Source organism: Brachyistius frenatus, unplaced genomic scaffold, assembly GCF_029030835.1.
Source record: "Brachyistius frenatus isolate BFR_SWC_R1_liver_20210118 unplaced genomic scaffold, ASM2903083v1 Contig_183, whole genome shotgun sequence".
NCBI lineage: Eukaryota > Metazoa > Chordata > Actinopteri > Embiotocidae > Brachyistius > Brachyistius frenatus.
Window position 1 is genome coordinate 720863 of NW_027210782.1, and position 13233 is coordinate 734095.

At 40.3% G+C, this 13233-nt stretch overlaps 1 protein-coding gene across 4 annotated transcripts in view; it reads left to right on the top strand.

Moving 5' to 3' along the window:
- LOC138632360 (A-type potassium channel modulatory protein KCNIP2-like) overlaps positions 1–13233 on the top strand; it is a 91952-nt gene that overhangs the window by 63640 nt on the left and 15079 nt on the right. The window contains exon 1 of one of the 4 annotated variants that reach the window (XM_069717868.1): positions 2872–3420. The exons of the other annotated variants lie outside the window; for them this stretch is intronic. Coding sequence (XP_069573969.1) covers positions 3315–3420 — 106 coding nt within the window. The 5' untranslated portion in view covers positions 2872–3314. Of the gene's footprint in view, positions 1–2871; positions 3421–13233 lie in introns of those variants that run through there. 4 annotated transcript variants of the gene reach the window in all.

A 13233-nucleotide genomic window follows, 5' to 3' on the forward strand; every position in this document is an offset into this window, starting at 1 on the left:
ATAGTGGAGGAGTAGAGGACACATCTGCAGGTCCAATTTTCTGTGGTGACAGCCCGAATGAGGTGAAAAATCCTCCAGGAGGGGAGAGATGCTGGAGGGTAATAAAGAATAGATGCCTCTTCCCTCCGCACTTTGCAGATCGCTACACAGAGGAATCCGACCTTAGTCACTCAGGCTCTTCAGTTTGTCCTTCCTTTGTTCCTTCATGTTCTGTTTCTGTCTTTTCTTACTTCTCATTACTCTGCCCTGCCACCGCGTCTCAAGCAACAACCTGCCTCCCTCCTTCTTTCCGTCCACTTCTCCATTTCTCCCCCTTATATGACAACTCTTCAATAAATAAGTGGGCACAGAAATCTTTTTTTTTTTTTTTTACCAATAAGTCCTCCTCAGATTTCTTTTTCCCCCTTTCTCTCTGGTTGTATTGTGAGTTTGTGGATCAATATATCTCTGTTTACATTTACCATGTCTGCAGTCAGAGCTCTGCTTCAATATACAACCCGTATACATTACTACCATAGCTGCTGTGGCGTAGTGTTTGTTTGCCTGTGCACCATATATGAGAAGAGTGGCATCACATCAGATTAGGTTTGCTGTCACCTTGTCTGGTTTGTGTGTGTGTTTGGGCATTCTCTTGTGTTTTTTTTTTTGTGTCAGCGGACATTAAAGTGACCCACATGGTCCGTGCTGATGCTGTTTATGTGAAAGATGTCTCCTTAATAAGGAATGCTGCTGAAAATGTAGCAACAGGAATGTCAAGAAAAAAAAAAACAGCAGCAGACGTGAATGCAGACACAGCACATTTGTCAAATCCCTGTCGTCTTTCCTCCTTCTCAACCTTTTCCTCTCACCTAAGAAAGAAGAAGAAACGTAAACAGGTTGGGACAAAATGACAAAGAGGGAACATACCTTTTTCCGACTGTGTTATTTCTGTAGGTGAAGTGATATCCTCACTGGGAGTCATGGTGGGAGGGGTAGAACATCAGATGGTGGCTAACAGGAGCAGTCTGCACTGATTCTTGATGCTTTAAATATCCCACCCTCACAAAATGACAGACAGATGGTGGTTAGACGTTTGACAAGGGAAATTACCAAATCGCTCGGTGACTCTGGATTTGAAAGATAATGTGTTTCCGTTGGTAGCATCAGTTTGTTTTGTTTTTTTCTTGCCTGAAACTGAGTATAAATCAAGCTTTGAGTTTTAGCTGAGAACCAGAGATTCAGATTTATAGTAGCTGGCCAGCTCTCGATAAAAACTGTAAGAAGGAAATGTTTAACTAATTAGTAACTAATTAGAGTGCACTTATATTAATGTAATGGATTGGTTTTGTTGTCTTTGTGTACATGGCTTTCTTTTAGACTACCTAATCCATGTTCAGTAAGGGACTGTAGATAAAATACTCGTGAAGAGATTTTTCTGCCTTCAGATAGGGTTGTGTTTACCGTGTTTTCTGGGAGCTCTGAGTTTACGAGCTGTAACGTGTGTGCTGATGTTTTCATAGATAGCAAATGCCACAGAAATGTATTTTTTGTTAGATTGAAAGTGAATGTCTTGTAATTTAAGTCGTACAAAGTGTTTTTTTGTAATTTAATAATCCATCTGAGCAAAATGTTGACATTTCCAGTGGCCTCATCTTTTCCAACTGTATGTCTCCGCTACATTTTCAGGAGCTGCTCCAACCCAACATATATATAGGCCTATGTGTAATTTCTTATTGTTTTTCATGGTGTTGAAATACAAAGAAATGTTAAATTTTTTTGGAAAGAAGCAAAGAGTTTCAAGAGAACAACAAGGATTATTTTCGCATCCATGTTGCCTTTTGTGTGTCCCGTGGGTCATTAAGAGGATTATGTAAAGAACAAAAATACAGCATTGGTGTTAGGCTTAGGTTTTTGTTTATTCCATCAAAATGAAACTAGAAGCAAACAGGACCAATATGTCAGTAATGTGAAACGCAATGCATGTGAACAAACGTTATATGTTGCAAAAATCTTTACCAATTCTTTTCAGTGGCCAACATAATCTTTACAATTCCTTTCCGCAACTTCACAACAGAATGAAGTAAATGTCATGAAAGGTTGAGCAATTAAGCAAGTTATATTAGACACAGCCCAAAAGTTTTCTTTCAACAAAAAGTTATTTACCATTGTTATAACTGGTTTAACTTTCCCTCAAGTAATATTCGAGTCAATTAACACACTACTTGAGTTGGATATTTTGGAAGTTTTTCTTTAAGAATTAATGAAGTAGGATGTTTTTTTTGTTTTTTTATCAGGCACAACAACATTTGCATTAACACTCCCAATATGTATCTAAAATTATTTTATTTAGCCTCTTTTATTCTCATTTATGATGTTTGTCTCTCCAGTTTTGTTTTTTCTGTTCCAAAGCCAAAAATAATTTGCCCATTGCGCTCTGATAGCAACACATTTAAAATGTTAATGAGAGACTATCGACCGACAGGCGTACAGACTGCTGAACAGTTGCCGCAATCTCCGTACAGTAAAAGCACACATATAATGGCAGATAGTACATGAATTCAAATGAACATAAACTAATTTTCTTTTCAGTAGTTAAATCTGCTTTAAACGCTCTCTTTCAGTTACTAAGGAAACCACATTAGGCAAATCAATGAAGGTAATGTCAGAGGAGAGGGAGGGCATCCCCCAATAACAATCTCTGTCTCACTATGTGTGTGTGTGTGTGTGTGTTGTGTGTGTCTCTGGCCCACTCTCTCTCTCTCTCTCTCTCTCTCTCTCTCTCTCTCTCTCTCTCTCTCTATCTCTCTCATTTTCTATGCCTCTCTTTATCTGCCGCCTCCCTCTCACTCACTCCCTCTTTCCCCCTCACAACACTCGCTTCCTGACAACCACTGCCAGAGGACTAGCAGGCACTGCACATCCCCAGATTCCATCACTCAACGGGGCCGGGAAGAAGAAAGACAGAAGAGACGCAAAGGAAAAAAAAAAAACTTAAAACTTTAGTGCAGGTGTTGTGACAACTTGGATCTCTGTGTTGCAGCCTGTAGCTCCGGCAGTTATGGCCTTCACCATGGGATAAGAGGGGTTGACTGAGGCTGGGTTTTGGGTGACAGAAGAGAGATGCCCATTTAACCAAACAAGGCATTAGCCGCTTTAAATTTGTTTTTGTCAGTATACTTGGGATTGGATAAAAGTGAGGAAGAAGGTGGATGAGAACTGAGGTAGGCTGAATTTGGACAAACTGGGACGGGTCCTGTGTCACTGGCCGGACTCGGGTCGCCCCGACCTGGCTCGGTGGCTCCGTGCTGGGCGATGACAGACAGTGGTCTCCCAAGATGTTGAGTCTGGATGGCTTGGAGATGATTGCTGTGCTGGTGGTCATGGGCCTCTTCATCAAAGTCTTGGAGCAGTTTGGGATGTTCGAGCCCGTCGGTGGGGAAGGTAATGGATTTTTGTTGTTGTTGTTTTGTTGGTTTAGTAATAGAACAATTATGGTCCATTAAAAAACTTCCAACACTTTAAAGTTTGTGTGGGTGTACAAGTGTGTGCTTACTTTCATCTGCACTGTCCCATCCCTCTGGTACTGAGTGGGCTGCAGTCCTGTCTCAGGGTTTGGGTTACCAGTGCAACTCTGGGCCATGACTCTCTCCCTCAAACACACATACATACAGAGTAACTTAAGCTGTGTGTGTGGCCTCTCTCTGCCCCTGGGGTGTGTGCTTTTACCTTTTAATCGATATCACTATGGACAGAATGGGTCTGAGTGCTGTGTAGAGGCACTTCCCTCACTGTGGGAATGTCAGCCTTTCTCCTAGTGCTCGCATTACCTTACTGCCTTAATATATAAAGAGAGAGAATATGGCTAATTTTCTTTGCTTCAGACCATAGATGAACACATTTTATGGTTGGTTTGGCTTGATGTGTTTTGACAAATTTAATTCAGTTCAGTCTTTCAGTAAACAAGTTTTGTCACAACAGCGCTGGGTGAAAGAGACACAACCTTATGAAGCTGCTCACTGTTTAATTATAGTTTCACATAATGAAGCATTTTCTGAATGATACATTTACGTTTCAAACATCATCTGCCTGCCATTGCCTGTTGACTGAGAAGGTCCTCGTCCTGCTCTGGCTCACCTCCAGCAGCTGTTGTCACACACTGAGGCCTTGTTCGGCCTGTCTTATCAGGATGACCCGTGTTTTGTCTCCCCATCTACTTGATGCTGTTCACACTTGCTTATCTGTCATCTGTTAGTGACAACAGGACAGATGGCACTCCTATCCCCATTCTGGCTGTATTTCCTCTGCTCATTACCCAGACTGCCCTGCACACTCTAGGCAGCAATGGCCCTTTGACAGGATCTTAAGTTTTCTTCTCATGATAAGCGTCTTAGTGATGATCCCCTACTCTATTAATTGAAACGCAGGCATGTCGTTTCCCCGGTTAAATATTTAAAAAACCAGCACATTAATAATTTGCTGTGGTTTATTTTTGTGGATGCTACACTGTAAGAGACACTCTCCATCACTGATGCACCTGCTGGACTGAACCCAGTAGTCAAGGTGTGCCAACAGCGCTGTCTCTCATAAAAAAGTTCATCTTGAAACCTATCATCGATGCCACAGTACTCTGCATACACATGCAGACAGACACAAACAAACACACTGGAGTCCCTGTTTATACTTACATTATACTCTGAGCATCAGTATTCAGTATATTTTGACCATACATTATGGAGAATAGCTGTCTTTATAAATGAATGTGTGTGTGTGTGTGCCAACTCCCTTGTAAGTACTTAAGCTAATGCTTTTTTTAATGGAAGAACTGAGTCCAGATGGCAGAGGGACTTTAGTACTCAGACTGTCTTACTAAAGGGCCAGGATTCACTTCATGTGTGAGCGTGTGATGTATACTTGATAAATGGACAACTCCCTGAGGTGTGCTATGTTCATGTGAAAAGTAACTTATATCCAGTGTATTCACAATATACTGGTGACAATAGCATGTGACTGGTTAGCTGATTTTTATTTTGCCCATGTGTTACTTTATCAAAATGACACACCTTTATGTATAATCATTACTAATCTGCCCCCCTTCATATTCCTTATATGTAAATCCAGCAATGGAGTTTGGTGTTGACAAAACTTTAGCAGCGGGAGTTTAAATGTGTCTCTGTTTTGCAAAACTGACCTTCCACTGATGGAGGGTCAGTTTTGGAGGAGGAAAAAATAAAGAGAGAGATCAAATATAAATTTTGGTTCATCTCCCTCTTTCCAGACTAATTTTGCCAGACCCATACTGAGTCATCTTCTGGTGAGACAGAACGTGACAAGATAAATAAAGCGCCTGTGTGACTCTCATTACTTTAATGAGCTGTGCTGCTGACCCTTTACTGATTAAACACACCCACTGAACACGTGCTCGTTTGTGGCAAAAACGAGAAGGCACTGAATGTGTCTGATTGAGGATCCATGCGGTCTGTGTGAGGTGCACTCTGGTCTGGAAGTTTACAGGGTGCTGCTGGATTTAAAGCTAATGGTTAATGGCCGGAGTGTGTTTTTTTAGAGGTTTATGAGGTGGAAATTGAAGGGATGTTGTGGACTCTGCTGGATGGCAGCGAGCTTGAGAAAAGAGTTTCTAACAACACAGCAGTTTCCTCTGGATAGATTGTATTGACTTTTAATTATTCAAGAAACAGAAGAAATCCCTATCTGTTTGCCCATAATAGATATTTCAGTTTAATTTCCCCTGCCTGTGCCCGTCACTGAGATTTTACTTCTTGCTGACTCTCTGTGGATATGAGTATTGTATTGTGATATTCCTGGTCACTCACTACTTGAATGAAAGATGTGGCATCTTGCCATATGCACCACATCCTCCGTCAGCCTTTCATTTTATAATAAATTGACCTGGCACAGGGCTTGATGAGGTAGTGGATATCAGGGACATGTTCAAGCACTGCTTCATCAATTCTGCAAGGTCTTATAATGTTTCATATCAATTCATAACTGGAGAGTGTAATCCTTCACATTTGAGATTTTGCTTTCCTCTTTTTGATGGTTTCATGTAAGTTTACAAAAAAAAAAATCAATGTGTCTATGATTCTTGACATTGAGGTGGCACACAGTCAAGACACACTTTGAGGATCATTTTGCATTACAAGAAGGCTTTGATGTACACAGAGTATTTATAGACTCTGTCAATGTGCAGTTTTACTTTTTTATGTGTCAGCCGCCGCAAAGTTTAAAATCCCTTTTCAGCTCATTAGCTCATTTATCGTGCATATCAACCTCATAAAAATAATTTATTCGGACTCACCTCTTCTGGGCAAATGTTTGATCGTAAAACTTTTCAGTCATTACTGGATGGATGAGGTGCGTCTGCACAGCCCCTACTGCATGGAAATTCAGTGTTTTCTATGATAGATAAATTATTTGTAGAAGAACTTTTACATTTGCTCACAAGTGATAACATTTCGATTAGCATCTTCAGTCTGTTGGATGTCCTCAACAATTATTATTATTATTATCATTATTATTATTATTTAGTAGTATTAGTAGTAGTAGCAGCAGTAGTAATAGTATAGCAGCAGCAGCAGTAACAGTAGTAGAGGTGGTTGTAGGGGTGGGACAAGCGGTAACCAACAGTGACATTACCAATCGGTTTGTGAACTGCTGTTACTAAGCCTCGGTTGCGGTATTTTGGCCGTCGGCATCTTGGTTTTCTGGAGCCAGAAGTGACCATATTTGGACGAGCTGGGGATGAACAAGCAGGGATCGGATTCGATCTAAATGAGAACCTGAGGACATTGTGCCCCGCCCACTGATAGCAGAAACCTGCCAGCACCAGGCCTTTGAATCAAAGACACTCCCCCTGAAGTACCTACTAATACTACTACTTATATCTCATTAATGATCCAATTTATTTTCATAAGGAACACCAGAAAACTAATAAGAAGGAGGGACTTTAGCTAACAGCAGCAGTAATAGTAGCTGGTAGTAATTTCAGTCTAGCTTGAAATGTCCGGACAACTGGTCAATTGATTGTCATGAAATTAGCTGTGCACTCTGTGTGTGTGTGTGTGTGTGTGTGTGTGTGTGTGTGTGTGTGTGTGTGTGTGTGTGTGCGTGCGTGCGTGCGTGCGTGCGTGCGTGCGTGCGTGCGTGTGCGTGGACTACCGTGAGTGTACATGCATGTTGTTGACATTTCCTGATATAAACACCTCCACCCCTCATGGGGATCAACGCATGATTCTAATGAGACGCAGTGTCATTTCTGAGTTCCTAGTTAAGGTCAGTCATGAATTGGTTATGGTTAAGGTTAGAGTTAGGATTCGGCTGTCTGCAATGAATGGCGGTCAGTGTAATGTCCTAACAAAGATAGCTGTGGAACCTTTTGCATGTGTGTGTGTGTGTGTGTGAGAGGGAATGAGAGTATGATGAGAGTATGAGGGAGGGGGATAAGTGCGGGTAAATTGCTCGGCGGTCAGCAGAAGAACCCATTTATGTCCAAGCACAAGCGCACACTCACAATGGCACGTCCCTCTGCCCTCATTGTAATTGCCCTTCAGTAGATAGGCAAGCTAATGGAGAATGCAATTTGTGTGTGTGTGTGTGTGTGTGTGTGTGTGTGTGTGTGTGTGTGTGTGTGTGTGTGTGTGTGTGTGTGTGTGTGTGCGCGCGTGCGCGTGTGCGTGTGCTTGAAGTCCATTTAGTGTGAGCTGTTGTTTCTTACACTCTGGAGGTGTCTGAGGACACTATAGCCATCCTTTTAGTGTCTCAACCTGAAAACCCAAAAAGTCACCTGAAGGTTAGGATTCTACAAGAATGAATTGTTAAATGAGGAAAGTTGAAACAAGGGCAGGTCTATAGACACTCTGGCCTCTATCCGTGGTTTGGACAACAAGTATTCTTATTGTGAAAAACTTTATAAACAGTAATATAACGATTGGAGGAGACTGTCCTTGTTGTCCTTGCCTGAAGCTCTTTCTATCTCTGCCCCTGTGATGGCTAGCCAGCTGAGAGCCTGGGACACAGGAGGATCAGACGGGGGATATTTAATACGCAACTCCCTCTATTCCCCTTCATCCCTCTCTCCCTGCTTACCTCTCCTTTTCTCTATTTCTCTCTCTTAACCCTCTTCTGTTGCTGTCTGTCTTTTTTCCTCTGGCTCCTCTTCCCTCGATTTGATTATAGCAGTGTGTGTGTGTGTGTGTGTGTGTGTGTGTGTGTGTGTGTGTGTGTGTGTGTGTGTGTGTGTGTGTGTGTGTGTGTGTGTGTGTGTGTGTGTGTGTGTGTGTGTGTGTGTGTGTTTGTGTGTTTGTGTGAATGAGAGCCTGTATTTGTATGGCAGGTGCTCTGTGGATAAAAGAACAGAAGTTGTTGACGTTTCGTTGCTCTTCGTCTGCAAAAAGATGATAACATTGAGAATAAACTAATGAATTCACACACACACACACACACACACACACACACACACACACACACACACACACACACACACACACACACACACACACACACACACACACACACACACACACACACACACACACACACAAACATATGCAAACCTGCCCTTGAAAAAAAAAATCCCTCGCTAACTTATTAGAATTTGAAAGATTTGCATTAACAGAGCTTAGCCTCATGTCTGAAAACATTTTCCTGTATGCAGCTTAACCCGTAAAAGTTCTGACATGTTCTAATGTTGCATTTGGCATTCTGTGGAAGATGCTTCAGCAGTTTTCGGGCACAAGAGAGTTCAAATAAAATCTCATGAAATATTCTCCCGCAGCTTTAGTGGGTTCAGAGAAGCAACTTTGCCAAGCAAAGCATACAATGGGTGAAATGTTCTCATGTGTGATGGTTTTAAATCCAGTTACACGTATCCCAAAATGAAGAAGCCCAAGATCCATGACTTCGGTCGCTTCAGTTGACTGTTTAACAGCAGCTGAATCCCAGAACAGTAGGCAAACAGGGGCTCTGTTAAAATATGAGAAATGGTTTCTTATATTGATAAGGCTATGCCATGTCAGAGGAAGAAAACTACAGGCATTACTGGTCTTTCTATCTACTTATCTTTCCCCTAAAGCTAAGCTCATGACCTCTGGCTACCCCTTTCATAGACATCAGAGATACCATCTCACCACTCTGAGTCTCAACAGCAGGTTATTTCCCTTCCTGTTCAAAACCAGTCTTTAGTTAATAGACCGCAATGGTCTTATATCCTCAGCTGCAGCCAATACTTGTGATAAAGATGCAGTGTCAAGAAATTTATTATTTAATCATTTATTCATTAGGTAGTATTAAAGTATAATCAGTGGTCAGTGGTCATGAATAATGCAGATATTATATATCTATCAAAATAGACTGCTGGAGGACAGACTGTATGCTGCGTGGCATCTTTCCACTTTTACACATAATTTAGAGTAATGTAAACAACCTTTGTAATAAAGTGCCACAGATATGTTTAAAATAGACTCCGTATTTAAAGATACTTAATCTCCACCAGATTTTTCACCAAATAGGGAATACTATGTTCATGTTGCTACTGCTCTTCCCATGTTACACACACAGCACAAATGAATACCAAAGGAACTTGTACAATTGTGTCATGTTCTGGTGGATCACTACATAAAACAATGAAACCAATTAACCTATAACAACATAAGGCAAATAGTAATGTCTTTTTAAAAGTCAAAGGGTGAGCAATTTAACAAAAACAAATCCTAATTAACATACTGTGGAAATGATATGGTATGGACTTACTTAAGTAACGCTTTGGGAGGAAATCTTTTAAAGAGAACATTAGAGTACAGGTTACATTTAGGATCAGTTATACAGTCAACAAACTTTTAATTTCTTTGTATTTTTGTTACAAAAGAAAAATGTCCCATAAGTGACTGTTAACTGGCCAATTTAATGAAAATAACCCTAAATTTACTTTCAAGAACGAACATTGGCAGTCAATGAACAATATTCGTGCGGCAAAAAACACATGATCTCACCACAGTGATCACGAAGGTCTTAAGAGCTTTTTTTTAAATGCAAACATTTATTTTCTTTGTTCCATATGTTACACTTGTTAGTCATGCAATCTATTCCAATATATTTTAGGACATGTCTTCTTTTTCTCTTTCATCTTTTGTTTTTTTTCGAGTTGTGAGGTTCACAGATGAGTTTATCCTTCTTTATTAATTGTTTTAGAGGGCTTTTGGGAGAATGTCTTCAGATTGGCTGGTTTACTGTCTTGAAGTCGGTTGAGCTACCGTGGTTGTAGTATTTTCAACATTCAACAGCTTGTCACGGGCATTCGACCCATTGATATTTTAAAGTTTTAAAGTTTCACTGTCAAAATTTAACAAGAGGGTGTAGACTAATGCAGAAATGTGTTTTTTTGTCTTTCTATAGTGTATGTTAGGTTAGGGGTTTTACAAATCACTGTTGCCAACATAACCTAACAGTTTCCAGCTGCTTGAAGTTGCTGGATGAAAATTTGAGTAGAGTACAGTTTCATTTGGCTCTCGGATTGAAACTGCTGCCTATTGACAGAGCTCTCTAACTGTATTTGTCCTTCCCTTTCTCCCTCTTGCTCTTGACTTGACTGTACATACAGTATTAACAAGGGCACACAAGCCTTGCACCAGGACTCACCAGGACAAAACGTTTATATTGGGATGACAGTGGTTCTTATTCACCCTGTTTTACGTCAACAAAAGAAGCCATCAGGCTGCTGCCATTCTCCCATTTGTCAATCTGATCTTAATTCACGGCAGGAACATCTGGGATAACTTTCCTGTAGGCTGCCGCAAACTGGTTGAGTTTACCTCAAAGTTCAATGCTTCTCTGTCTCTTGTTCCAACATACTAATGTGTTGTTTGGCTGCAAATGTAGTTAGTTTGCTCTGTAATATAGTTGCTGTGACAGTAATTTCCTCTTAAGATTTGTTATAGTGGCCTTTTTAGAAACAAATCTTTCAACAGCTGAAGGGTGGGCTGAGACTTCAACCCTGTTAGCTGCTCGAAAGTTGTTGTTGTGTTTTTTCCATTGTATCGACCTGTTCAAGATGTTTTCCTGATTTGGCTCCTGGCAGGAAACAGCAGAGGAGAGTGTTTATGATTTGATGGAAATAGGTTTAGAGGATTGTTGTGAGCGATGTAAACCCAATTTAGATCGACTGCTTTACGCCAGAGAGAAACAGAGGATGCTTCGGAAAAAGCATGAAAGCAGATGAGTCGCAGAAAAGAAGGTTCAAAGAACAACTGTAAAACGGTTTGGTCTGATGTAGTTTTGATTTTAGACTCTGACACAATAGCAAACATGAGTATTACTATCTCTGGCAGTTTTGTGTGGATGAGAACATGAGGTTGCTGGGAATTGTTCATGGCTTGTGATCATTCATTACCCTCCCACTGTTAGTCTGGTCTCTGGAGCTGAATTTAAATGAAGGGCAATAACAAAGAGAAATGGAGTTGAGCTGCACTGTTGAATAGTGTGTTGCTAATCAAATGTTTTACCTCGCACTGCCCTCTACAGGTGTAAAAGTTAATTTCTGCAATATAAAGTTTGGGAAGGTCAGATGGGGTCAACATTGTGTCTTCAAGACTTTCAGTATTCAAGTCCTGTTCAGTTTGTAAGTGACTGCATTTTTTTTCATTACTTATTAATCTGCTAAATTATTTCTTGGTTAATTGATCTTTAGTTTGATCTGGAAAGTAAAAAATAGTGAAAATCCCCTCTACAATGTTCCAGAGTTCGAGAGCTGCGAATAACCAACAGTATAAAACCAAAACATATTCATGTTAAATAAAAGACCTTCTGAAATCACCATGGTTTTGATATTTTTACCTAAAAACAATTTTTAAGCAATTATTCAACAATCAAATCTATTACTAATTAATTCTCCATCCATTACATAAATATAGTATCTGTGGAACATCTAACATCAACAAATGTATGAATGCAACTGCTGAACAAAGTTAATATCTAAGCTTATTTTAAAAAAAACTAAAAAACATTAACTGTGTTCTGTTTGGTGAAGATAATTTTAATTAAGCATTTGAAAGCTTTATAGAAAGTAAAACACAACAATCAGCAGGTTCTCTGGTTGTAAACCTGAACTTTAGTTATAAATGTTTTTAGATCATTAATTATGCGCCAGTTCTTTTCACATGTACCCCTCCCTCATCTCAACTTTCACATTCATCTTATGGCCATCTACTAAATCAAATATATTCCTAAAACCAATGTTTAGATACAAGTATTTATCCTAATTTCAGTATAGATTCTGTTCATGTATATAAAAAAATATGTTTTTATATCTTGATTACTCAAAACAGAAAATATTTTTGATTGCTCCATCTCCCCTGATTGTGTACACTTTCTAAAGAAAACCACTCATTGGCAGGTCTCTTTAGTTTGTGTGGCGAAGACTCGGCCTGAGCAGAATGGTTCTGTTTTTGTCCCACATTGCAGGCTTAAAAATATCCTCAAAAGCTAATGATCTATGCAAATGGTCCTCTTATTTCACTTATCTAATTGGAAACACACTAGCCAATTCTGAGCACCATTTGTCAATGACCTCCTCTGTGTCGCCTTCGCTGCATCCACACAGACACACATACACACACACACTCGCCCCCTCTGTCTCTCTTAGACATTTTAATCAGTTTTGAGAGAAATAATTGCCCAGGTAGACGTCTAAATATGGAGGTATTTCAATTACTTGGTGTGTCTGGCTTCAGGCAAACTATGCCTCACAGAGACTAATCAACTCAGACTGATTAACCTAACATTTTATTACAGTCTGAGTGTGTGTGTGTGTGTGTGTGTGTGTGTGTGTGTGTGTGTGTGTGTGTGTGTGTGTGTGTGTGTGTGTGTGTGTGTGTGTGTGTGCGCGCGCGCATGCGCATGTTTAAGGGTATCAACGTCTACCGTAGATTAGAATTCAAGCAGGTGAACGTCCATCATCATATTAAGATTAGAACATGTTGTGGGATGTATTACCGCCGTCACTTCCTAATACATGAGCCATAAACAGTTTACGCTAGAATAAGCTCCCGTGATTCATCAGCAATTTGTCTGCCTGAAGGAACTTCACTGCCCTCACGAGACTTTTGAAGTGATGAATGGATGAGGGGGGGGAAGAAACGTCTGAGGAACTTTTTTGGAAATGTTTTTGTATAAGCTCACCACTGACCTTCTAATTACATCTCTAAGTTTTCAAGCAAATGGAGCAACGCTGTCTGAATAGCACTG